Consider the following 27,854-nt stretch of genomic DNA (forward strand, 5'->3'; position numbering starts at 1 on the left):
AGCAATGGTTGTCCTTGAACACAGAGATCTGTGTGCTGTCTGCCTCTGCATCCCAAGTGCTAGGATTAAAGGCGTATATCACTACACTTGGCTCAGTTTTCCTTTATAAAATATTAACATCTTGGTTAGTATTTTGTTAACTAAGCTAGAATTATCTGGAAAGAGGAACCTCAATTGAGAAAATGCTTCCAACAGCTGCACAGAGGCAAGACTATAAAGCATTTTCTTGATTGATGATTGATGCGGAGATGCCCAACTTCCTGTGGGTGGTGCCACCCCATGGCTGGGCAGATGGCTGTGAGTTATATAAGAAAGCAGGCCAAGGGAGCCACAGGGAACAAGCCAATAAGTATCATTCCCTCCATGGTCTCTGCTTCAGCTCCTGAATGAATTATCAACTGTTAAAGAGTCCAAAATCTGAGTCGGGCATTGGTGGCGCACACCTTTAATCCCAGTACTCAGGAGGCAGAAGCAGGCAGATCTCTGTGAGTTAAAGGCCAGCCTGGTCTACAAAGAGAGTTCCAGGACAGGCTCCAAAGCTACAGAGAAACCCTGTCTCAAACAAACAAACAAACAAACAAACAAGTTCAAATTCTATCTGGACAGTGTGCCACAAGATTTTAATTCCAACATTCAGGAAGCAGACGTAGGTGAATCTCTGAGAGTTCAAGGCCAGCCTGGTCTACCAAACTAGTTCCAGGATAGTCAAAGAAACTTTGTCTTGAAGAGTTCAAAATCTGTCATAAATCTAATTCTACTGCGAGTTACTAGAAAAAAGAAGCTCATCTAGCAATGCTCTACTTAAGTGTCCAACATTAACAGGGACCTTACCTTGTAAGGGTCAAGTAAAAAGTCACTGAATTTGCTAGGCAGGGAATATTTCTTCACCAATTCATCTTCTACCACCCAAGGGGCATTTTCACCAGTACCAGCACGTAAGGCATTATGCCGAATAAAGTACCGAAGAATCTCCTTATTTGGTGGCCTCTCTGTTCGAATCAAGCTGTCTGCTGGCACATTGCTGATGATCTAGGTAAAAAGGTAACAAAGAACTCAGCACTGGGACCAGAAGCAGGTAGGCAATGAAAACAAATATACAGCCTTTCATGGGAGCGCGCTGGGGGGTGGGGGGGTGGTGTAAGCGCACCTATAAATTAGAAACGGCAAAATTTTGAGATAGAATTTCAACTTAAACAATTCCTTAAACATTCCAATAAAAATGTCAATTAAAATGAGTACACTTTCAAACTCCACACCATCAACTTCTCTAGCTATGGCTTCATCCTAGGAAAAAAATGGAAAGTCTTTTAGTAGGAAAAGAGGATGAGGATTACCTAAAGATCCGTCCTTCAAGGGTTCATGCTGGTACATGCAGATAACCTCAGTACTGGGAATACTGAGAGGGTGAGGGAGGAAGACAGTGGCTAGCCTAGGAAACATATAGCCAGATCTTCTCTCAAAATTACAGAAGAAAACTGGGTGGTGGAAGTAACACACACCTTTAATCCCAGCACTCAGGAGGCAGAGGCAGGTGGATATCTGAATTTGCACCGTCTGATGTGCAGTGAGTTCCAGGACAGCCAGGGATACACAGAGAAACCCTGTCTCAAAAACCAAACAACAAACAAACAAGCCACAAAACAAAAACACACACACACACACAAAAGAAAAAAAAAAAAAAACAAAAGCAGTTGTTTGGGCCTCACCAAACCGAAAACTTGAGTCAGAGGCAGTACCAGCAGGAGAGCTGAGGAGTCTCCATGTTTCATAAGCTGCTCCGGTGACTATTTTATATGCTACCATTTCACTTTATAGTTTAAGAAAATTTAATGAAACCACAGATGCTTATTTTAAGTAAATGAAAGGGACAAGATACACAAAATACATTTATATTATTTTTCTACCTTTGAAAGCCACTTGAGTCCTAACTACTGATAACCAAATTCATATTCACAATGATCATCTCCAAGTGAGGGATGATAGGTCATTTATTTTTTGTTCACACTCTCCCTTCCCATAATCAGAGCTTATTATGACTTGTGAACAATTTGTACCATCATTAGGAAAATAAATGGAAGTAGATGAGATTCCCCAGCATGTTTTTACTAGCTAATCACTAAATGAGAGGTAAGAAATCTACCTATCCAGCTATGTGTTCAGATCACCAACTATAAAATAGTAAGAGTTGTCAAAATTCTAAGCAATGGGGAGAGCAACAGAACAATACAAAAAAGTCCCCCCCACACACACCTGCAAAAAAACAAAAACAAAAAACATGATGCCAAACTCCTGTAATCCCAGCACTCAGGATACAGAGGCAGGATGATAGTTACAAGTTTGAGACCAACTTGGATTACACAGTCAGGTTTAAGGCAGCCACATTATACAGCAAGACCCTGTCTCAATGCAAAAAGCAAAAGAACTGGCTGGCAGTTCTTGCCATAGAAGATCTTTCCCAGGGTTAAACCACACAGGGCCGGGCAGATTTTTTGTATAAAAAGATTATCTATGAAAACAAACACAATTATTTTCAACATCCTAGTCCTCTTTCCAACTAAACTTAAAATTTATTCATGTATATGTAGAAACACCAGAAAGACTATACCAGTATTTCTTAAATCTAAGATATAATCAATGAAAAGATATATTCTATTTACAACTTAAAACTTTGGTTTTTTGACACAAGGTCTCACAGAGCCCAGGCTGCCCTCAAACTCACTGTGCAATGACCTTCAACTCCTGATCCTCCTGCTTCCATCTCACAATTACCAGGATAAAAGCTAAGAAATAAACTCTTGTTTGTAAATACACCCTGACTCTCAACATATTAAAGAATATAAAAAAGCAGGACTGGAAATAGCTCAGTGATAGCACTTGTCTAACTCCAGGAAGAGCTAGGATTGAACCTTAGTACCACAAGAAAAATTAAAAATGTAAAAGTCAAACACATATTATATCTCAAGAAAAAAGACTGGGGATGTAACTCAGTAAAGAATATTTGCCTACCATAGCAAGGCCCTGAGTTCAATACCCAGGACCTGAGTAAGAAAGAGTTGTTATTTAAAAAAAAAAAAAAAAAAAAAAAAAGTAAAAAGTTGTACTAAATTATTTTAAGGATACTGACTATAACAGCTTATTAGCTTGAAGTCTTATAGGATCCCTTATAAAAGCACTAACTACAGGAGTTGTCTTGTAACTTCATTTACTTTATAATTAACTCTTTTACTTTGAAATCAGCAAAAGAAAATCTCTTAGCCATGACATGACTAAGAGCAATGGTTCGTTTTCGTTTTTTTTTTTTTTTTTTGGTTTTTCGAGACAGGGTTTCTCTGTGGTTTTGGAGCCTGTCCTGGAACTAACTCTTGTAGACCAGGCTGGTCTCAAACTCACAGAGATCCGCCTGCCTCTGCCTCCTAAGTGCTGGGATTAAAGGCATGTGCCACCACCGCCCGACGAACGGTTCGTTTTCAAATTGAGATTCTCAAACGCAAAGTTATTCTTCAATCCATTATTTCCTATGAAGAAAAGGCATACTACCTTCTAAAGAAAAAAGTCAGAAAAACACTCCAAATTTTTGTAATGATGACATTTCTTTCATTTTTCCTTAGCACATTTTCTCCAAGAAAACCACCCGTATAATATTTTCTTAAAATCTATTAATGTAAGAGGTTTAACCAACCTTATCTTCATTTTGTAGCTTCACATCGTATTTGTGAGGCAGAAATTTTGGAGGAGCCCATTTCCTTTCTCCTTTTTTTAACGAAGTAGGAAGTTTTCGTGGAGACCTACGTGCTCTGTCATCTAGTCAAATCAACAGAAAAGTAGCAAATAATAAATTACTTTAATTTAACTTATTCACTCACAACTAATAACTTTACTCAATTCCTCACTTACACCAGTTACTGGGTGATGTGACCCAAAGATGGATGTAATACCTGTAAATTAAGGAGCTACTCTATGCAGGTCAGTTAGGTAAATAACTACAATGCCACAATACAGTCTGACAAACACGAATACTGTGAGAGTACAGAAAAGAAATACTCTGGAAGGTAAGCATTAAACACCTAAAAAAGAGTATGACTTATGGGCTAAAATGATGGCTTGGACCAGATTCCCAGCACCCACATGGTGGTTCACAACTGTCTGTAACTCCAGAGAGAGAATCCAATGCCTTTTTCTGGCCTCCGTGGGCACCAGGCATCCATGATAGAGATATATATGTAGGCAAAATACCTATACATATGAAATAAGTAAATAAAACAAGGTTAAATATATCAGGATAACTGCCATTGTTAAATCTAACAACAACAAAAAAAATTAAACAACTGGGGCTGGAGAGATGGCTCAGAGGTTGCTCTTTCAGGACAGAGATCTGGTTCCCAGCACTCACATGATGACTCACAAGCATATGTGATTCCAGTTCCTTTGTGGACACTGCATGCATGAGGTGAACAGATATACATGCAGGTGAAATAACCATTAACAGAAAATAAAGTAAAACAAAAAACAAAAAAAAACCCAACAACCAAACTGGCTATTTTTACAGAGAACCTGGGTTTGATTCCCAGCACCCAAAAGGCAGCTCACAACCATCTGTAACTCCAAAACTCCAATTCCACAGAATCTGAAAATGTCTGGCCTTCAAGGACATCAGGCATGCAAGTGGTGCACAGACATACATGCAGGCAAAACACTCACACACATAAATTTTTTTAAAATTCAAAAAGTAAAACAAGTCTTTAAAAAAAACAATCTCTGTACCTGGCAAATAAGAGGTCATCTGCAACCTGATTAGAAACTGTATCATAAGTCATTAAAAGGCAGAAATTAATACAGGCTTGGTGGCAAACATTTCATACACCTGTAGCCCCAAAACTCAAGAGTAAGGCAAGTATGGATCACAGAGCAAATTACAGTCCTAGCTGTCAAAGGAGCTGGTGAAGGAAAGGTGCCAGGTAGAGCGGCACAAGCCTACTTCTCCAGGTAGAGGCAGACAGGTCAGGAGTTGTCCCAAAGCAAAGAAGTAAAAAAATGTAAAAAAACAGAAGTTAAATCATAACAGTACAAAGGAATCAGCCACTGGTCAGCAGGAAGAGAAGACAATAAATATTCTCAAGAATCTTGGGATAAACAGGACCTAAGTGTATCATTGAACATGGTGGTGCATACCTATATATATATATAATCCCAACTACTGGGAGGTACAAACAGGAAGATCAGAAATTCAAGGCTAGTCTTGGTCACAAGAGACCCAGTGTTAAAAAAAACAAAGAATAAAACATCAAGCCAAAATATGAACACATTGTTAACACATTATGTTCCTGCCCATATATTAACCCTTTCCTCCCACCTCACAAAAACAATTTTCAACCTCAGGTAATCAGAATTCCCTCATTTTGAGGGCTGATGAGATGGCTCAACAGCTAAGAGCACTTGGTGTTCTCCTCTAGAACCCAGGTTCGGCTCCCAGAACCCACAATGGATGACTCACTACCACCTGCAACTCTGATCGAGAGGGTCTTTCTCTTGGCCTCTGTGCACCTACACACATATAGTATATACACTTATACAGACTCACACACACACACACACATATATATATAATACAAAAAGAATAAGCTTATAATAAAACTTCAGAAGAGAAACTGGAAATGGTAGGCATATGCGGTCACAACAGAACAGAAAGAAATAGATGAAATGACAACACTGAAAGGCCAGTTACAACTAGTCTCAGAAGTTTCATTCAGACTACTATAAGGCCTTCTAAAATAATCAGTATGGGTCCGAAACATGTGGACACAATACAATGGATGGCAGACAAAGTGGCAACTAAACTAGTGAAGTGAAATTATTTGATCAACAGATACAGATCATATCTAACAAATACTGTGCCATCATAACTACTGCAGTTAATTTCCTTATCTAAACAGTCAAAATTAAATAAATGATAAGTGTTTAGGATGTGGTAGCACTGTCAGAGCACATTTTCTAATGAGCAATGGTTTTAGTTATTCTAACTGTTAATTATTTTAGTCTCCAGGTCTGAACAAATTATTTTTGGTTATTGCAGTGTTTCAGAATTCTAGTGGTTTCTACCTAAGACAGTCAGATACAAAGAGACAAACAGAAAAATGGAGTATCTGAAAGACATCACACTAACTTGCACTGTAAAGAACAGGAGGGATGGGGCTGGAGAGATGGCTCAGTGGTTAAGAGCATTGCCTATTCTTCCGAAGGTCCTGAGTTCAAATCCCAGCAACCACATGGTGGCTCACAACCATCTATAATGAGGTCTGGTGACCTCTTGTGGCCTGCAGACAGAATATTGTATATATAATAAATAAATATTTAAAAAAAAAAAAAGAAAAAGAAAAAAGAACAGGAGGGATTAGAATGTGCTTTGTCGGTACCTAGATCACTGCCTTTTCTCTATACACATGTACATGTTCTCAGCTTTAAGAGGAAAGAGGGAAAGGCATGATGGCACACATCTTTTATTCCAGCACTAGGGAGTCAGAGGCAGGATTATCTCTGTGAATGTGTGTTCCATACCAGCCTGGTCTACCTAGTAAGTTCCAAGCCAGCCAAGGCTATATTGTAAGACCTTGTCTCCAGAAAACAAACAAAAAACAACAATAACTAAAGCACAGGAAAGAGTCCTGGGTGTATGTTGGTGCACACTTGTAATCCTAGAATTTAGGAGACAGAGACAAGAGAACCTCTCCAAATTTGAGGCCAGCCTAGACTACAGACTCTGACTCAAAAGAAAAAAAGAAGAGTAAAAGAAATGCAATTTTCTTTACCATCTTGGTTAGGAATAGTCTTAATTATTTAGGGAGCTTTAAGTCCTAAGTCACATGGATATTTTAGTGGCTTTTTGAATCACAACGAATACAATCATGCCTATATAAAAACAAATTATGCATGTGGTTGCTAAAGAATGTTAGATCAACTCAGGAGCAAGGCCAGCATCATACATACTAATACTCTCTCTCCTGCCTTCATCCTCTTTGACTACTGTCTCTTTCTTCTGGTGGTCCTGAGCCATTTGACTGGAATTCTCTTTGTCACTTGATGGAGAATCACAAGACCCATCAGATTTCTTCTCAGCAGCCTCTTCATCAACTTTCTCCAAAGGATGAATCTTCACAATCTTGACCTTCAGCATTTTCTCCTTTCCAACCTATACAAATGATAGAGAAAATTAAGAGATACTTAATAAATAAATAGACTTAGAAATCTAAAGAAATAGAAAACATGACCTAGTAGTATACATGCCTAATATGGCGATTTGAGTAAAGAATGGCCCCCATAGAGCCGGGTGGTGGTGGCGCACACCTTTAATCCCAGCACTCAGGAGGCAGAGGCAGGCGGATCTCTGTGAGTTCGAGACCAGCCTGGTCTACAAGAGCTAGTTCCAGGACAGGCTCCAAAACCACAGAGAAACCCTGTCTCGAAAAACCAAAAAAAAAAAAAAAAAAAAAAAAAAAAAAAAAAGAATGGCCCCCACAGGCTCATATATTTGAATGTTTAGTCACCAGAGAATGGCACTATCTGAAAGGATTAGGGCCTTCTGAGTAGAAATGTGTCACTGGGGGTGGGCTTTAAAGTTTCAAAACTCCAAGATAGTCCCGGTATGCCTGTTTGTCTATCTCTCTGCCTGTGTATCAGAACGCAACTCTCTGCTACTGTTCCATGCTATATGTGCTTCCATGCTCCCTGCCGTGAAGACAATAAACTAAGCCTCTGAAACTGTAAGCAAGCCCTCTCAGTTAAATGTTTTCTTTTTATAAGAGTTACTTTAGGTTGGGTGGTGGTGCATACACTTTTAATTCCAGCACTCAGGAGGCAGATCTCTGTGAGTTCAAGGAAGCCTGATCTACAGAGTTCCAGGACAGCCAGAGCTACACAGTAAAACCCTGACTCAAAAAACCAAAAAGATCCTTTAATCACGGTATCTCTTCACAGCAATAAACAGTGACTTAGGATGCCTAGCAAACAAAATTCACAAACACTCTCGAGTATCTAGGTATAGTAAACTTCGTTTCTCAGATTTCCATTTTTATTTCTTAACAAATAAAATGAACCTGACACAGTATCATGTCTGTAACTCCAGCACTTGTAAGGAGAAGAATTACTTTGAGTTCAAAGCCAATCTGCAATACATAGTGAACTCCAGGCCAGCATGGACTTCAAAGACAGTTTCAAAAATCAACTAAACCAATGGTTCTTTACCTTCCAAATGCTGCAGACACCTCATGTTGTGGTGACCCCCAATCATAAAATTATTTCATTGCTACTTTATAATAATTTTGCTACCACTATGAATCGTAATGTAAATATCTGATATGTATGATATCTGGCTGTGACCGACAGGTTGAGAACCACTTAACTAAACAAACAAACAAACAAAATGATCTGGTACAAAAGTACCAAGTCATAATCTATAATCCCCAGAAGGTTGATGCAAGAAGATCAGGACCTCTCCAGCATCTCCTATATAGTGAGTTCAAGGTCAGTCTGGGCTACACAGCAAGACCCTGTTTCAACAACAAAAGAAAATTTTAAAATAGGGGGTTGATAAGATGACTGAGCAATTAAGAACACTTGCTCTTGACAGAGGTCAGGGGTTTGATTCCTATCACGCATATGGTGGCTCACAACTATCTGTAACCCCAGTTCTAGGGGAATCCAACAGGTACACATTTGGTATACATATATTCATGCAGGCAAAACATTCATACACATAAAGTAAAATAAATGACAATATTTTATTACATAATTCATGTACTTATGTACTAAGAGAAATTGTGCTAACCTAAAATGTATGCCAAGTACAGTTCAAGAACTTGTATGTTTTTGGTTTATTTTCTGAGAGGGTCTCACTGTAGATCTGTACAACCTGGACCTCATGTAGAGCAGACTTGTCTAATCCTTGTGGTAACTCTCCTGTCCTTTTTCTCTCAAGTACTAGGATTACAAGTGTGCACAACCATACCCAGATGAGAGCTTTCATTTTTCAAAAATAAACTGCACAAATCAATATCCAATCGTTACAGAACCTATCTGTTAAAGGACTCTTTTTTCCACTTACACACCCTTCAGTGCCTGTTACAAATCAGTTGTCTGGGTCTATTTTTGGATATTAGTCTACTGCATTAATTGTCTTACCACAGAAACTAAATTAGCTGGGAATAGTGGCACATGACTATAATCCCAGAACTCTAGAGGAAGTTGCAGGAGGGCTGACACAAGAAAAGGTAAGCTGAGTTCTATGGATTTCTAGAACAGCCTGGGCAAAATAAAAATCCTACCTCAAAAATACATGAACACAAGGGAGAGGGAAGGAAGGCGAGCGAGCGCACACTCAGTTATTAAAGAATGCAGGGGACCTGGGAGTGGTTCAAAGTATCCACATTGAATTGTTCACAACCTCCTTTGACTCCAGCCCAAGGAGAATCAGATATACCTCTGACATACATGGACACATACGCATATCCACACAGGTAATTAACCAAAACACATACAATAAACCAAGTACTTGGGCTAAGCAATTGTGGAATTAATACAACATTACGGCACCTACATCTACCAGATACACTATTTTTTAATCACACACAAGAGAACAGGCACAGCAGCACCTACGTATAATTACTAGCACTTGGGAGACAGAGGTGGGAAGATCAAGATTTGAAAGCCAACTTTGACTACACAACAAGTTTGAGGCCAATTTGAACTAAACCGCACCCTGTCTCAAAAAAAAAAAAAAAAAAAAAGCCAAGAAATTGGAGAATAGTGTATGTGCCCCTCATGCAAATAAAAGCGCCATTTTAACAGGTATTAAAGTAACCCATTCTCTCCCTCACAGAGACTGACAACCATTTCATTTTTTTTTATTTTGACTTCTGTATATGGAATCAAGACTGTATTCTTCTGTGATTTCTTTCTGCTATTGAGTATTCTAGGCCCTAAAAAAATATTTATTTAACTGCTGATGGATCCTAAGGTTATTTTCTCTTTGGACTATTATGACCAATACTAAAAAAAATTTTTTTAAAGTGTATTAGTGTCTTGCCAATTCAAGTTACAGGTTCCCGGAATCTGGAGTTACAGACAGTTGAGAGCTGCCATGTAAACTGGGAGTTGAACCTGGATCCTCTGGAAGAACGGTCAGTCCTCCTTACTGCTGAGCCATCTCTCCACCCCCTAAGAGTGTTCATTCTTACACAAGTGTCCTGGGGAAGTATTATGAGGATGAATGTTCAAGAGTGAAAGCTCAATCAAAGTATACGCATATTCAATTGAATTGGCAATTCCAAATCTTTCACCAAAAGAGCTGTAGTGTTCACAAACAGTGGTGATGAATGAAGGCTGGCAATATGGCTCAGAGGAAAAGCACCTGCTTAGCATGTGCAAGATTCTGAGTGCCAGACACAATATAGCAACAAGGGAGAAAAAAGCATGAGCAAAAAGCAATGCAAAAACAGTTTCATTTTCTTAGCAAACTTCGGCAATGGTTCAGATTTACTAATCTCATATGTATAAAATAATCTTGACTATGGCTTTGATTTGATTTCTGAAGTACAAATGAGTTTAAGCATCCTTTGCATCAAGTATTTCTTGTTCCATCTTTGTTTTGTTTTATTCTCTTACTTTGAGTGTTTTATTTTCAGTGCTGGGGATGGAGTCTAGGCCCTTGCTCATGTAAGGCAAATATTCCACAGACCCTCGATGGCAGATATATAGCCAGCAGCTATAATCCCCCCCATCTTTTTCCATCTTGCAGATATATCCAATGCTTTTCTTTTTGTTACTTTAGTTGTTTTTTTGTTTTTCTTTCTTTTGCTGCTTTTATGTCATCTCTTTCTTTTCAACCTGGCAAGGGCTGTTTTGGGTTTCCATGTCAACTAGATTTTGATGTCAGCCACAAAAAGCAGAGGTAAACAGACATGGGAGAAGAGAGGTGGGTTTATCTCTGGTATATTCCCCTGGACAAATTCTAAGCAAGTTAGCTAGATCAGATCACTAAATTATGCTTAACAACTGTAACTACTCTTTCTTACTTTTGTTTGCTTGTTTTGAGGCAGGGTTTCCCTGTGTAGCCTAACTGTACCGGAAATCACTCTGTAGACCACGCTGGCCTTGAACTCAAGGGATCTGCTTACCTCTGATCCTCAGTACTGGGATTAAAAGCATGTGTCACCACCACCACCCAATTCATTTCTACTTTTTAGACCCACTGCCTTCCTTTGTTTCTGTGAGGTTTGTTTAGAAATGACAATCTACCTACTGCTTTTAGCAACCAGGACTTCTTATGAAGTGTTGTTTGTGCTAGATCAAACTGCTCTCCTATTTCAAAAGTCCCTTTACTAAACCCAATTCAATTACACCATTCAAGTCTACCATCTGTTTTTTGTCAAAATATGACTGGTACCAGGAATGTGATTAAGACTCACTAGTAAGCCAGGTTTATATAGCATGCAATCATAGAATTTGGTAGAGGCAGGCAGATCTCTGAGTTGGAAGCCGTCTGGTCTACACAGTCAATTCCAGAACTGGAAGGGCTATGTAGAGAGACCCCAGCTCAAAAACAACAACTACAAAGAGACTGAGACAAGAGAATCGCTTAAACTTTACGGCTTGCCTAGCATATAGAGTGAAAACTGTCTCAAAACCAAACCAACTGCCAGGCGATGGTGGCACACACCTTTAATCCCAGCACTCAGGAGGCAGAGGCAGGCGGATCTCTGTGAGTTCGAGACCAGCCTGGTCTACAGAGCTAGTTCCAGGACAGGCTCAAAAGCCACAGAGAAACCCTGTCTCGAAAAAAAAAAAAAAAAAAAAAAACCAAACCAACCAATAAACAAAACTAGTGATAATCTCAGACATTAAAAATAAAAATGTAGCCAGGTGGCACTGGTACATGCCAGCACTCAGAAGGCAGAGGCAGGCAGATCTCTGTGAGTTTGAGGCCAGCCTGATCTACAGAGCAAGTTCCAGGACAGGCTCCAAAGCTACCCTGTTTTGAAAAAACAAAAACAAATGTAATAAATAAAATATACTGAACAAGAGTAAATTCATTAAATACATTAATGAAATTAAGCACAAGCAGAGTAAGGTATCAGACAGACATATATGAACTGAATGTTGACCTCATCACCTACTGGCTATTACAGCACATTATGCCACTGAGCTGACAGCCTGCCACTTAAATAAAAAACAACAACAACAAAAACCAACAGCTGGGTGGTGATGGCGCACACCTTTAATCCCAGAAGCAGAGACAGATGGATCTCTGTGAGTTCAAGGCCAACCTGATCTATAGACTGAGTTCCAGGACAGGCTCCAAAGCTACAGAGAAACCCTGTCTTGAAAAACAAGAACAAAACAAAAAGCCAACCAATCACATTCTTAGTTTGCGAAGACAGGAAGCTATTTAAGGCAACATTTAGGCAATAGCATGCAAAGTAAGGGGTTGCTTTATTTTTGTTTCTGGAAATTTTTCTTTTCCTACTTAGAAAAGCATTTCCTGGATATTTCTCCCTTCGGAGCCACTTCCACTCAACTGAATTTCTTTCTCACCTTTTCTTAATAAATCTTTGTTCATGCTGACAAGATGGTTCAATGATAAGGGCACATGCCAACAAACCTGACAACCTGAGTATTACAAGTTGAAAACCAACTCCAACAGGCTATTCTCTGACCTCCACACATGTACTGTAGTACAGGAGTACCCATACATGTATAAACATCAATATATAAATAAATAAATATAATGAAAAATTATGTTAAAATAATATGTCACACTGCTTAAAAGGGAAAGAAAAGACAATAAGAAAGCATATGTGCACACACTTCATCTATAATACCAATACTGGGGAGGCTGAGGTAAGAAGATGCCCACAACTCAGAGGGCAGCCTAGGCTGCATAGTAACATTCTAAGTCAAAACAATAACAAAAACTTAGTAAAATAAAGTTCTTTTAGAGTTTGAGGCCAGCCCTAGTCTACAAAGCAAGCTCTAGGACAGCCAGAGATGTCAAATAAATAAATTTTTTTTTTTGGGTTTTTCGAGACAGGGTTTCTCTGTAGCTTTGGTGCCTGTCTCGCCGGAACTAGCTCTTGTAGACCAGGCTGGCCTCGAACTCCCAGAGATCGGCCTACCTCGGCCTCCCGAGTGCTGGGATTAAAGGCGTGCACCACCACCGCCCGGCAATAACATTCTTTTAAAAAGTTTCCCAGCTGGGTGGTAATGGCACATACTTTTAATTCCAGTACTCAGGAGGAAATGCAGACAGATCTCTGTGAGTTTGAGGCCAGCCTGGTCTACAAAGTGAGTTCCAGGATAGTCAAGAACTGTTACACAGAAAAACCCTGTCTCAAAAAAAAAAAAAAAAAAAGGAAAGAAAAGAAAAGAAAACTAAATTAAAAAAAGTAAGAATGCAGTACTTACCTCAAAGTCACACTCCTCTCCCACGGCATATTTGGTCATGATCTCCAGCCAGGCAGAATCCACTAACTTCTCTAAGGACGCTGTGTTGTGGTGAACCATTTCCAGAACAAGTTTCTCGTACCAGCTAGGGAACTCCTCCTTCAAACTACAGAGATGTCAGGGTTAGCAAGAAAACACAAAAACTTTACCCAGCAATTCAATTCAAACTTTTTTTTTAAAAGAGACATTTTAGAGCATTTTAGGGTAACAGCAAAACAAATACTTCTTTTTAAGAAAAATTTTTATTACTCAAGAATTTCACATAATGTGTTTCACATCCTACCCGCAAAACAAACATTTCTTTAGCAAATACATACAAAGCCTTGGAAAATAATGAAGATTAAAAGCCACACCACAAGGCTGGAGAGAGGGTTTAGCAGGGAAGAACATTTAAAGGACCAAAGTTCTGTCTGCAGCACACAAGTAACAACTGAAAACTGTAACTCCAGTTTTAGGAAATCTGATGCTTCTTCTGACCTCCTTATGGGCCAAGCAAGCATGTGGTACACATACATGCATGCAGGCAAAAATACTCATATGCATAAAATAAACAAATCTAAAAAAATTAAAAAACAAAGGAAAACCTGTGCAGTCGGCACTGAACTCAGAGATCTGTCTGCCTCTGCCTCCTGGAGTGTAAGAATTAAAGGCATTCACCATCACACTGGGCCCCATCATTTTGCTTTTGTAGTGTATTTCTTTTCAAGTGAAAATTTATTCCATTCCTTGATTATGTATGTTTCAAATGCGTTCATTCATTTCTCATAATATCCCATAAGATATCTAGCATTTTTACTTTACAGATAAAAGCTTCATGAAAGAAGCCGGCCATAATGATGCACTCCTTTAATCCTAGCACTTGGGAGGTAGAGGCAGGTGAATCTCTGTGAGTTCAATACCAGCCTGGTCTACAAAAGCAAGTTCCAAGACATCTAGGACTGTTACAAAAAGAAATCCTGTCTCGAACCCCCCAACCCCGCTTAAAAAAAAAAAAGCTTTAGGAAAGACTGCACAGTCAATTCCTGACTTTAATCCAAAGTCAAACAATGAGCTACCACTTTTACTGATTTATCTAGCAGACAGTAACTATAACTGCCACACCAAGGCCAGGATGGCAGTGAACACTACAAAGTGGTCCTCAGACCCTTATAACAGCCTATTCCTTTTGAAAGGCAACTGGAGGGATGAAGAGATGGCTCAGTGGTTAAGAACTCTCTTGCTCTTCCAGAGGACCCAGGATCAATTCCCAGCACCATTACAGTTCATAAATATCTGAAACTAAATAAACTGAAAGCTAGAGGATTCTAGCTAAGGGTACTGCACTCATATAGTATACAGACATACATGCAAGCTAAACACCTATACCCAGAAAATAAGGTTAACCTTGAAGAAAGAAAAAAAGCAACTGGATAACACTGACCGAAACTGCTATATATGCAAAGATATTCACAGTTGGATTCTTTTAAGAGAAAATAAAAACCAAACTAATCGAGTGTTAGACATACAATTTCAACCATATCATTTTATACTTATTTGAAGCAATGGGGAGGAGTGGATCAACTATGTGAACAATCACAGAAATGCCAGTGTTAAGTGTGTTTTATTGAAGTACTAGAGACTGAACCTAAAGAGCTAGCTGCACCTTCAGCCTCGTGTTAGATTTTATATTACCTTGTTTGACTCTGCTATCCATAGCTACCCATACACCTCCAATTACTGGACCTCAAGTCTCTTAATGCACTTTACAAGACAGGAATCTATCTGTACAGTGCTCTCATCAAGCTTTAAGGCAGTCAATTACCTTGTAGTCTACCCATGAGCCTTCAACCTCCATCCCCAGCTTAACCATCATCCTCCCAAGATGTCTTCAGACTTCTTTAACTCCATGAGGTTTTTCCTGAACCCTACAAAGTCAATCTCTTTCCATTAATTCTCTCCAGTCAATCAAGTTTTAAAACTTCATTTTCTGAGGAAAGAGAGGCTGAATGGTAGTGTTCAGATTCTTTTAATCTAGATCATTTTTTTTTTTTTTTTTTTTTTGGTTTGAGCTACAGAGGCAGGGTTTCTCTGTAGCTTTGGAGCCTGTCCTGGAACTAGCTCTTGTAGACCAGGCTGGCCTCGAACTCACAGAAATCTGCTTGCCTCTGCCTCTCGAATGCTGGGATTAAAGGCATGCACCACCGCCACCCAGCTTAGATCATGTATCTTTTAAAATAAATTGGATACTACTTTTTCTTAACAATGCTAGAGATCAAACTAGGGACCATGAGCATGTTGGGGGGACACACACACCATTGAATCATTCCTCAGAATATTCCCATAACCAGAAAAAGATTTTTACTTTGACTAAAAACCTCACTGTCTTTATAAAAAATTATTTTTGGATTTTCTTATTTTTGGATTTTCTTTTACAAGCTATGTTCTGCATACATGTATGTGTGTGTGTGTGTGTGTGTGTGTGTGTGTGTGTGTGTGTGTATAACATGCATAGCAGATGCCCAAGGAGGTCAGAAGAGGGCATCAGATCCCTGGAACTGGAGTTATGGATGGTTGTGAGCCATCATGTGGGTGCTGGGAACTGAACCCAGGTGCACTGAGCATCTCGCCAGCACCCTTCTCTCTTGAAATATCCCATCACTTCTTACATTCTTAGTTACCAAATCACATAAAACATTTCCCAAGTGTATTTTGCAGAATTTCTGGCCAATACAGGTTTATTTAGTTTGGTATTTTGATGCCTTGATATTACTTCTAGATCATAACAGCCCTTTACTTAGAATTATATTTCCAAAGTACTTACAAGGTAAAAAAGCCCAAAGGTCTAGCACACATATAAATACCAGCAAAATGCTAATAAGTAAGAACACCCAGACACTAATACAATGTATTTCATTCATGCCCCAAACATTTAAATACAAACACTGCCTTAGGGGTTAGTATTATCCCCACCCTTCTTTCTTGACACAGGGCAAGGCTTCTGCTACTCACAGTTCAGCAACTTCCTGTTCCTCCTCCCAGGCCTCCTTGTGTGTTAGCTGACTGCTTCCAGTGCTCTTACATGTCCAAATGCGCTCACTGTATCTTTCCAAGCGGGCTTCATACTCTCTGTCAGCAGTGGCTCAGGAAAACAATAGTCAAGCAACAAAAAACCAATATACACTCAGAAAAAGACACATCTATAGAAAAGAAAGAAAATCCTTTCTACAATATAGAAAGATAAAATAAGAATGAAATCTGCTTAAGTCATAAATCCAAAGTATGACCATAATTGAAACATAATAACAGCTGGTCACATTTTATAACAAAATAATAATGCTGGGGCCACTTTAGTTGGTTCAGTGACTGAAGACCCTGCTACCAAGTCTGATGACCTGAGTTTGACCTCCAGAATCCATATGATAGAAGAATTGACTGCTACAAGCTGTCCTCTCACTGCCATATGTGAACTATACACAATAAATTGCTGTACAAAGAAATTTTAATATTTTGATACAAATGAAATTTCATAAATTCACCAAGGTTTCATTTCACAATTTTTACAGTACTAAAAACTCAAAAGAAAATTATAAAAAGCCAGTCATAGTTGCACATGGCAAAAAGCAAATTAAAATACAAGTCATGAAGCTGGAAAGATAGTTCAGCTGTTAAGAACACTGACTGAGGCCAGGTAATGGTGGCACACACCTTTAATTCCAGCACTCAGGAGGAAAAGGCAGGTAGATCACTGTGAGTTTGAGGCCAGCATGGTCTACAGAACGAGTGCCAGAACAGGCTCCAAAGTTACAGAGAAACCCTGTTGGGGGGAGGGGGGTGAGAACTCTGACTGCTACTATTCCAGAGGACCCAGGCTCAATTCCCAACACCCACATGGTAGCTCACAACTGTCTGTAACTCCAGTTCCAGGGGATCCTACACCCTCATACAGACAAACATGCAGGCAAAACACCAATGCACATAAAATAAAAATAAATAAACCATTTAAAAAAACAGAAGTAAAATAAAATACAAGTCATGAGGACTAAAGACTTTTTCAGACAAGGGTCTTTTTACTTGTAACTAGCTGGTTGACAGTGAGTTCTAGCTGCAATGGTGGGAAATGCTGACATAGTAGACATATATAAGGCACTATTATATTCTCTTTTCCTATCTCACTCAGGAAGTGATTGAAGTCACAAATTTAAAGTGAATCTGTATGCCTCTCCCTTCCAAGTGCTAAAGGCATGCACCACCACACCCAACAGGAATGGATTTAAGGCAAAATGAAACTGCACAACTCAAGTCACAAAGTTTATGCCACAAGGGCTTAGAGGTTAAGAACACTGACTGCTCTTCCAGAGGACCCGAGTTCAATTCCCAAAACCCACGTGGCAGCTCATAACAATCTGTAATTCCAGTAGGGAACCTGACATCCATGGCAAAACACCAACGCACACAGGGTGGTAGTGGCACATGCCTTTCAATCCAGCACTTCGGCAGCAGAGGCAGGCAGATCTCTGTGTGTTCAAGGTTAGCCTGGTCTACAGAGCTAGCTCCAGGACAGACTCTGAAACTACAGAGAAACCCTTTCTCGAAAAACCAAAAAACTAAACTAAAACAAACAAAAAACCACCAATGCACATAAAATAAAAAAATAATAAAAAAAATTTATTCCATGGGGCCTGGAGAGAGAGGTCATTAGTTAAATACACTTGATGCTCTTGCAAAGAACTCAGATTAGGTTCCCAGCACCCACATAGTGGCTCAAAACCATCCATAACATCAATTCCAAGGGATTTAGTACCTCCTTCTTACCTCCTCAGACACCAAGCAGAAAAGTGGTACACACACATACACACACACACACGCGCGCAAGTGAAACTCTTTATTTTATAAAATAAATAAATCTAAAAACAGACTTTAAAAAAGAAATCAGTCTACTGCCGTGCGGTGGTGGTACACACCTTTAACCCCAACAGGGAGGCAGAGGCAGGTGGATTTCTATGAGTTCGAGGCCAGCCTGGTCTACAAGAACTAGTTCCAGGACAGGTTACAAAGCTACAGAGAAACCCTGTCTCGAAAAACTAAACTAAACTAAACTAAAAATAAAAATCAGTCTACAGTAAGATAAGATGACCACATCCCACAGGCAGTTTGGAGTAAATGCAGACTGGTGATTCATTTGCCACTCACTAGTCCTTCTTCTACCTAATCATGGCTCTGATATACTATTTATTCCAGTCTTCATGTTGGCTCTGGTAACACTAACTTCACCTAACCATTAACTAGTTGTTCAGTCTTCCTGAGTAGGATGGGAGAAGAGAACAGAATAGTGTGACTTTCCCACCATCCCAACTGGAACTATCAGCCACCCATACTCAAATTCAATTAGCAAACAACTAATTTACTTCTGTGCACCAATAGTAACAGATGCTATACAAGAAAATAAACTGAGGGCTGGAGAGATGGCTCAATGGTTAAGAGCACTGACTGCTCTTCCAGAGGACCTGGGTTCAATTCCCAGCACCCACATATGGCAGCTAACAACTGTCTGTAACTGTAAGATCTGACACCTTCACACAGACTGATACACATAAAATAAAATTAAAAGTTAAGAAAATAAACTGAGCTGCAACTAGAGTTAGCTGCCAATCCCAGTATATTCCAAGCAACATGCTTTATCCTCACTCAAAGTATTTAAAGCCAGTAGTGTCACTCACCTGTAATCCCAGCACCTAGGAGGAAGGGGCAGGGAGACCAGGAGTTCCAGGTCATCTCCACAAAGAGTTTGAGACAAACACTTGGGCCACATAAAACCCTGTCTCAAAAAGAACAAAAACAAGGGCTGGAGCATTAGCTTCTCTTCCAGAGGACCTGAGTTCATTTCCTAGCACCCACATGGTAATTCACAACCATTGTAATGAGATCTAATATGCCTCTTCTGGCTTGCAGACAAACATCTGCCTACATAATAAATAAATAAATCTTAACAAAACAAAAAACAAAAACTAAACTAAAAGGGGAAGAGAGAATAACTGTTAAAAGATTGTTGAACCAATAGGCTCTAAATTCTATTTCTGATTTTAGGTTACCAAAAGTCACTCACTCCCAACCACTCACAGAAAATGTCAATTGAGGTTTTTGTTTCATCAACTGCTGTACATGTAATTGAGACAAAATGTCAAAGCAATTCTCAAAAGGCTAAGCAATCTATAACTGATAAGGCATTTTCAAATCCTAGACTATGTCATTATGCACTTACTTTTCAGGACCCCAAGAACTATTCTTACCATAATATGCAGCTTTATTCTCTTTAGCCAAGTAATGTTTCTTTCAAAAGTACCTGGCTGTGGTGGTTTAAATAAGAATGCTTAGTCATTAGGAAGTGGCACTACTTCAGAAGGATTAGAAAGTGTGACCTTGTTGGAGAAAGTGTCATTGGGGGTGGGCTTTGGGGTTTCAAAACCCCAAGTTAGTTCTAGTGCCTGGCTCTTCCTGCTACCTGTGGATCTAGATATGGAACTCTCAGTGACTCTGACCATGTCTCTATGTTCCTACCATCCTCCCCACCATGACAATAAAGGACTAAACCTCTAAAACTATAAGCAAGCCCCAATTACATGTTTTCTGATGTAAGAGTTGCTGTAGTCATGGTGTCTCTTCACAGCAACAGAACACTGACAGAATACTTCGGCCCAACAACACATGAAGGTTTAACTAACATAACTAAAGGGGCTGGAGAGATGGCTCTGCGGTTAAGGGCACTTGCTGCTTTTGCAGAAGATCTAGGTTCAGCTCCCAGAATCTAAATTCACAACCATATGTAGAGTTCCAGAGACCAGACACTTTCTTCTGACCACCAGACACAATATATGGAGGCAGTACACAGACAATATACACATGCAGGAAAAACACCCATACACATAAATTTAAAAACAGACAAATAAGAAACCCATGTAACTAAAGATGGACATGGTGGTACACTCTTGCAATTCCAGCATTCTAAAGGCTGGAGCCTGTCACAAACACATGCAAGTACAGTCCTAATACTAATAAAGCAAACTCTCAGATTTGCCTTTTAATTCTATCTTTTCTCTCTCTGGACCACACTGTCAATCAATTAACAACTCTAATCTGGCATAATCTATTATAGTGAATTAACTAGGCATTGTCATATACTTTTAATCTCAATACTTGGGAGGTAGAGGCAGAAGACTGCCCCAAGTTCAAAGCCAGCCCGTGCTACACACAAACTTTGAAACCAGCATGGGCTATAATTAAACAGAAAAATAAACCCATCAAAACTACAACTTTGGGAACTGAAGAGATGGCTTGTGATTAAGAGGACTGGCTGTTCTTCTAGAGGACCTGGGTTTTATTCCCAACACCTACATGGTGGCTCACAACCATCCATAACTCCAGTTTCCAGAGATCTATATCCCTTTTCTGGCCTCTGAGGGTACCAGGCATACACATGGTATACAGACATACATGCAGGCAAAATACTCATAAAACAATTATTTTTAATATTTTTTAAAGATTTATTTATTTATTATGTATACAGCATTCCTTCCATGTATGCTTGCATGCCAGAAGAGGGCACCAGATCTCATTATAGATAGTTGTGAGCCACCATGTGGTTGCTGGGAATTGAACTCAGGACCTTTGGAAGAGCAATCAGTGCTCTTAACCTCTGAGCCATCTCTCCAGCCCCCTTTTAATTTTTTTTTTTTTTTTTGGTTTTTCGAGACAGGGTTTCTCTGTGGTTTTGGAGCCTGTCCTGGAACTAGCTCTTGTAGACCAGGCTGGTCTCGAACTCACAGAGATCCGCCTGCCTCTGCCTCCCGAGTGCTGGGATTAAAGGCGTGCATCACCACCGCCCGGCTCCCCTTTTAATTTTTAAAGACTTATTCATAGCCAGGTGTGGTGGTGCATATGACCTCGAGGCCAGCCTGGTCTACAAAGTGAACTTCAGGATTGCCAGTGCTGTTACACAGAGAAACCCTATCTCAAAGAACCAAATCAAAATGAAAAAAAAAATTATTCAAAACTATAACCTAATTCCATTTACCCAACTCTTCAAGCATGCTCTACTCAGACTGTTCTAGAGTCATATATACTGTACAAATACCATAAAACTCCTAAAACAGTTGTTTCTAAAATTCAGCAACTATGACAACTGATGCACACAACAAAAATATGAATCTATATTGGGTTGTTGGTAGCTCCAGTTCACGAGTAAAACCCAGTTTTACTTAATAGGCCATCCTATGGCCAAATGACATCAAAAACTGTTAGCTGGGTATAGTGATGGACACCTGCAGTCCCCCCAGTCAGGAGGCTAGGGCTAGAGGGACTGCCTAAAGTTCCAGGCCAGCCAGAGCTAAATAAGACATACACAGCTGTCTCAAAACCAAGTAAGAGCCAGTCTGTATTCCATTAAGCCAGACTATAACTCAAAAAGCAAAACAGGGCTGGATGGTTGGACATGATGGTGCATGCTTTTAGTCCTAGCACTCAGGAGGCAGAGGCAGACGGATCTCTGTGAGTTTGAGGCCAGCCTGGTCCACATTAAAAATCCCAGGACAGCCAGGGCTGCATAGTAAGACCCTATCTCAAAATCAACAAACAGGGCTGGAGAAATGACTCAACAAGTAAGAGCACTGACTCCTTTCCAGAGGACCCGAGTTCAATTCCTCGCACCCACATGGCAACTCGCAACTGCCAGTAACTACAATCCCAGGGGATCCCATCCTTTCTTCGGATCTCCATGGGTACCATGCACACACTTAGTGTAATTCATTCATGCAAGTAAACACTCAGACATAATACAAATTCCAGTTTTCTTTTTTTTAAATTAAAAAAAAAATGTGTGTGTGGGTGTGAGAATGTGTGAATGAAAGCATGGTATGCATTATATGTACTGTAGTACCTACACAAGCCAGAAGGGGGCATTATATTCCCTCAGAGTGGGATTTACCACCAGGGTTGTGAGTCCACAATCTGGGGTTCTCTGGCAATAAGAGCTCTTAACACTAGGCCATCTCTTCAGCCCTTTTTGTTTTTGAGACAGGGTCTCCTTGTACTTTAGGCTGGCCTAAAACTCCTTTTTCTCCTGCCTCAATTTCAGAATACTGTAAATTCAAGTAGTACAAAGTACCTTCAAGAACTCACTGACTCACTGCTTAAAGTTAAAATAGAAAAAGTTGCTATAACGATTCATGCAATCAAAATAAAGAGAAAACTAATCTTGTTAAAAACATAACCATAAATATAAATTGAGGACTGGTAATACTTCAAATACAGCTGTTGCTCAACCATACATCTGCTCTCCTCCATGGAACCACTAATAGCCTCATAAAGAAACATGCCAACCAGCCAGCCACACAGTCCAGAGGCACGAAACCACCCAACATGCTCCCACTACTGGAAATTTCCAGAACAATTTCCTCTAATCCTTTTTAAAGAATTCCTGTTAAAAAGTTCTAAATACTGGTATAGGAAATCCTAAAAGAAAGAATGTTTATTAAATACATACTATTTTAAATAATTCAGGTTTCAGTTTCAGTTAAGATAACGTCTGAAAGCCGGGCGATGGTGGCGCACGCCTTTAATCCCAGCACTCGGGAGGCAGAGGCAGGCGGATCTCTGTGAGTTCGAGACCAGCCTGGTCTACAGAGCTAGTTCCAGGACAGGCTCCAAAGCCACAGAGAAACCCTGTCTCGAAAAGCCAAAAAAAAAAAAAAAAAAAAAAAAAGATAACGTCTGAAGGACTAGGGAAATAGTACTATGATGGCTGATGGTGCCTGCCTAGCATGCTTCACAATGTATACCATGGCATACACAAGACCACACACCCTCTCTTCCCCAGACAATAAGTAATAAACAAAGCCTTTGTTAATAGTTTTAAATTAACTGGCTATGGTCATTTTTCAAACAGCTCAGTATACCTGTATCTCTTTTATGAAGTATTTATTATACTGTACTAGAACAAAATCCACCTCTAATAATATTAGTGTTACCATCAACAGTTCAAAACAATCAATAGCTGGGTGTGGTACAATACGATTTTAAGGAAGCCAAGGCAGGCAAATCTCTGAGTTTAAGGACAGTCAGCACCAGGCCAACCAGTGCTACATAGTAAGAACCCTGACTCAATAAAACAAAGAGAAGTATGAATGACATATAGAGAGACTATGTTAGATTCCCAGAAGTAAACTTTTACTCTAGTGAAAGCATGGAAACTGCTTTAAAAAAAAAAAAAGCAAGTATATAATTAGCACAAATAATGTAATAAGTAGAGCTAAATACACCTTATACCATCTAATTACAACTTATATCAAAATGACAGTGTAGACTAATATTTCAATAAATGGGGGGGGAGTTGCAGGAGAGATGGCTCAGCAGTTAAGAGCACTTGCTAATACATGGTGACAATCATCTATAAACACAACACGAGGTGCATGTACATCCATGTAGACAAAACACTCATGCAAATAAAACACATAAATCGTTAAAAAATTAATTCCATTAAAATAAAAGAAGGTGAAGTATGATGACACAAGACTATGATCCTAACACCCAGAAATCCCTCCCATGGGAGGTTGAGGGTTAAAGCACTCAAGGGCAACATGGGTTGTATCACAGACACTGCAGCTCAGCAGTACAGCAGCACATGCAAGGCCCTGGCTCCACAATTCCCTGTTCTTCCCTTGGTTTATTTACAGTGATATGGCTGAAAGCACTGGTTTGTGATCTTAACTCTCATCATTATAATCAGGGTGTATGATCTTTAACACACCAACTTCAATTCTCTTGGGCCCACTAGGCAAGCAGACAGGATCTAGACCCCTTAAGACTCATTTCAGCTCAGAGATGCTACAGGCACAGGATCAAAATTACCTACCTACATGAATGCCAGGCATGGTAGCGCACGCCTTTAATCCCAACACTTAAGAGATGGAGACAGAGCCGGACGGTGGTGGCGCACGCCTTTAATCCCAGCACTCGGGAGGCAGAGACAGGCGGATCTCTGTGAGTTCGAGACCAGCCTGGTCTACAAGAGCTAGTTCCAGGACAGGCTCCAAAACCACAGAGAAACCCTGTCTCGAAAAACCCAAAAAAAAAAAAAAAAAGATGGAGACAGGCAGATCTATGTGAGTTTCAGGTCAGTATGGTCTACAAAATGACTTCCAGGCTTGACAGGTCTACAAAGTGAGACCCTGTCAAAAAAGAAAAAAAGAAAAAGAAAAGAAAAGAAAACAAACAAACAAAAAACCCACGGGCTAGAGTCAACAGTGAAGTTAAGTGCAGAGTACCTGGGTTCAATTCCCAGCATCTACATGATAGCTCTTTAACTCCAGTTCCAGGGGATCCAAAGTTGTCATCTGGCCTCCATAGGAACCAGGAATACAAGCGGTATATAGATACAGATAACAGGCAAAACATCATATAGATAAAACTAAAAGGGGGGGAAGAGAGAAAAAGATTACTTTTCCAAAGACTCTCTGTAGGTGAACACTGGAATTCAGAACCGATGCTAACAAAACTGAACCTGCCCTAGCTGGTGCTGGAGTAAAGGCCTGTTAAATCCAGCTACTGGGAAGGCTGAAGCAGGAGAACCAAAAGTCCAAGGCCTGCCTAAGCCGCATGGTGAGTTCAGAGCCAACCTCAGCAATTCTGGTAATGCCCTTACTCAAAATAAAGAAAGAGGGCTAAAGATATAGTTTACTAATAGTACAAGGCCCTAGGTTCAATCCCCTAATTAGTAATGATGAGGGGAAGGGAAGTGAAATTATCCTAATTATTCAAAACACTATATTAAAGCCAAGATCAAGCTGAGCAGGTAGACATCTGCAATCCCAACACTTCTGAGGTTGAGGCAGGGGGACTAGGCAGTAAAGGCCAGCTTCCAAAACATAAGTTAGAAGTCATCCTGGGATACAATTTAAAAAAAAATGTCTGAAGCAAAGGCCAAGAGTAAATTGCCCTTTCTGATCTACAGGTACAGCAGGAATTACAACAAAATCTAGTCTTTTCCAAGGAAAAGGGATGATAAAAGTATTTTTTATGCAAGTTTGATACAGAAACCTATCTTTTTTCAAACTAAGTGGACAGGCAGTGGTAGCCCATACCTTTAATCCCAGCACTCGGGAGGTAGAGGCAGGTGGCTATGAGTTCGAGGCCAGCCTGGTCTACAAATCGAGTTCCAGGACAGTCAGGGCTAGAAACCCTGTCTCAAAAAACAAAACGAACACACAAAAAGCCCAAATAAGCCCTAAAAGATTCATCCAACATTTCCCCCACCTTGCAAAAAAGTGATACAACTTTTAACCAAGTGGCTATGGTTGGTCAAAAAAATCTTAAAGCAATGATCAGAAATGCAGAGGCTATTTTAAAACACCAGTTTCACGGCCCTAAAACAAAAAACGTTAAGGATGTCTCAAAAGTTTACCTGCTTCTAACTGTACTGAATGGTAGCACAGGCTTGGAAGGTTGACTAAGTTCAAGCAGGATTGGTGGAGGCTATGCAAAGACAGCCTGAAAAACACAGTAAGATTTTGTCTCAAAAAATAAACAAATAAGCAAATAGATAATAAAATAAAATAAAATAAAAAGGAAAGAAAGCAAGCCATCTGGGGAGGGAGAAGCAGGAGGATCAGGAATTCAAATCCAGCCTCGACTGCACAGAGTTCAAGACCAGCTTGGTCAACACAAAGCACTCTCTCAAAAAAGAAAGAAAAATGAAGCTTCTAAATTTCAAACCTGTTTGTTCCCTGGGGAAGAAAAGGCCACCAGGACCATCAAGGTACCTTTCTGCTCCCTCCCACCTACAGCGGGGGAGAAGTTAATGCCGGGTTTTGTGGTTTACGGTTCTTGTCAGTTCATCCCTGGCCTAAAGTCCACTCCGGAGGAGAAAAACAAAACCCACCACACACATCGCTGTCCCCGCACAGCCCACACAAGACGCAGTGGAGGCTTGCACAAGCCGGCTCACGCGACCGCGCCGGTACAATTTCAAAAACTCAACTTGACGGTTTCATTTATACGAAGGGAGAGAAAGAAAACGCGCAGCGGAAACCCGGCGTCCCTCCCCTAGTCACTTAGGGCCCGAGGCCAAGTTGGGGAGGAGGGAATTGGTGCTGCGATCGTCACCGAGGCCCCGGGGACAAAGTAAGGGGGAAAGGATGGAGGCGCGCGGTTCCGGGAAGGACGGCTGGAGACGGCCGGATGGATTCCGCCGGGGAGATCCCAGCCCGGCCAGGCAGGGCCCGGACACCGCGGCCCGCGGATGGCCCGGTGCGGTGACAGCTGCCCCGCGAGCGGCGCGCGGCCCATCCGCATCTCGCCATCTCCATCCCTCGCCCTGCGCAGCCGCGGCCGGGCGTCCACACACGGAAAAAGGATACTCCCGGGTGCGGAAGGCCTCCTGAGTGTGCGGGATGGTGAAGAGCGGCTCCTCTCCCGGCAGCGGCTTCACCAGCGGGAAGGGCTTGCGGCCCAGCAGCGGCGCCATCGCGGCAGCGGCGGGCACGGAGCGCCGGAGGCTCGGCCGCTCCGCCGCGCAGAGCTAGGCCCCGGCGGCTCCGAGCGAACGAGCGAGCGAGCGAAGCGCCTGGCTCCCGGGGCGGTGGGGGAGGGGAGGGGTGAGAGGGCGGCGCGAACTCCGGCTTCCCTCAGAGCTGGCGGGACCGCGCCACGGCCATGGAAGCGAGGGGAAAGCCGCGAGGGGAAGAAACCGAGATATCCTCCTCGCTCCTTCCGGCGCCTTTCGCCTCCCGCCGATCTCCGCCGCCGCCGCCGCCGCTAGTCACGACTCCTCTCCAGCGGGCACCGGAGGAAATTATTGAAAAATGGCGGGAGATTCCCTTCCTCCCCCCCGGCTGCCGGGCCAGCGCACAGACTAACTTGCTCCTCCGTGGCGCCCTGGGACGGATGCTTCGATAGGCGGAGGGCTGAGCGGCGTTCGTAGTCTATTGGCTCAAAGCGGCTGCCGCTCCGCGTCCCAGTCCCGCCCCCTGGGCCCCAGCCGCGTAGTTTGGTTGCAGCGCACTAGAGGGCAGTCTGAAAAGGTGAAAGGTCACGTTATGTAAGAGCCGGGGACTGGCGTGCGGGCCTCCGGTGGCGGACTTAAAAAGTAATGGGACAGGGAGGAAGCGGGGAGGACGGAAGGTGGAGGACTCAACGAGGGCAGAGCAGACAGCCCTGTCATATAGACACAGACATTGCACCATCTGTCACGGACGGCGACACCGACATCCGGGCACCCACTGTCCGTGTGGTGCGCCGGAGGGGGGGAGGGGGAGCGCGCGGCCAGGGGCTTTGTCTTTCCACTCGCGCTCCGCCCCCTTCTTAAAGGGGCCGCGCTCGGCCACGCCCGGGGATCC

The 27,854-nt window shown here is 41.3% G+C and overlaps 1 protein-coding gene across 2 annotated transcripts in view; it reads right to left on the bottom strand.

Annotated features, from left to right (window-relative positions):
• Baz1b (bromodomain adjacent to zinc finger domain 1B) overlaps positions 1 to 27,389 on the bottom strand; it is a 69,785-nt gene extending 42,396 nt beyond the window's left edge. Inside the window, exons 1-6 of one of the 2 annotated variants that reach the window (XM_057763854.1) lie at positions 26,877 to 27,389; positions 16,480 to 16,596; positions 13,453 to 13,597; positions 6,982 to 7,183; positions 3,680 to 3,801; positions 832 to 1,029 (exon numbers count right to left, since the gene is read on the bottom strand). In XM_057763854.1, coding sequence (XP_057619837.1) covers positions 832 to 1,029; positions 3,680 to 3,801; positions 6,982 to 7,183; positions 13,453 to 13,597; positions 16,480 to 16,596; positions 26,877 to 26,983 — 891 coding nt within the window. In that variant the 5' untranslated portion in view covers positions 26,984 to 27,389. Of the gene's footprint in view, positions 1 to 831; positions 1,030 to 3,679; positions 3,802 to 6,981; positions 7,184 to 13,452; positions 13,598 to 16,479; positions 16,597 to 26,876 lie in introns of those variants that run through there. The other variant, XM_057763855.1, reaches the window with a different exon arrangement.
• Positions 27,390 to 27,854: the final 465 nt, after the last annotated feature.

Source organism: Chionomys nivalis, chromosome 3 (assembly GCF_950005125.1).
Source record: "Chionomys nivalis chromosome 3, mChiNiv1.1, whole genome shotgun sequence".
NCBI lineage: Eukaryota > Metazoa > Chordata > Mammalia > Rodentia > Cricetidae > Chionomys > Chionomys nivalis.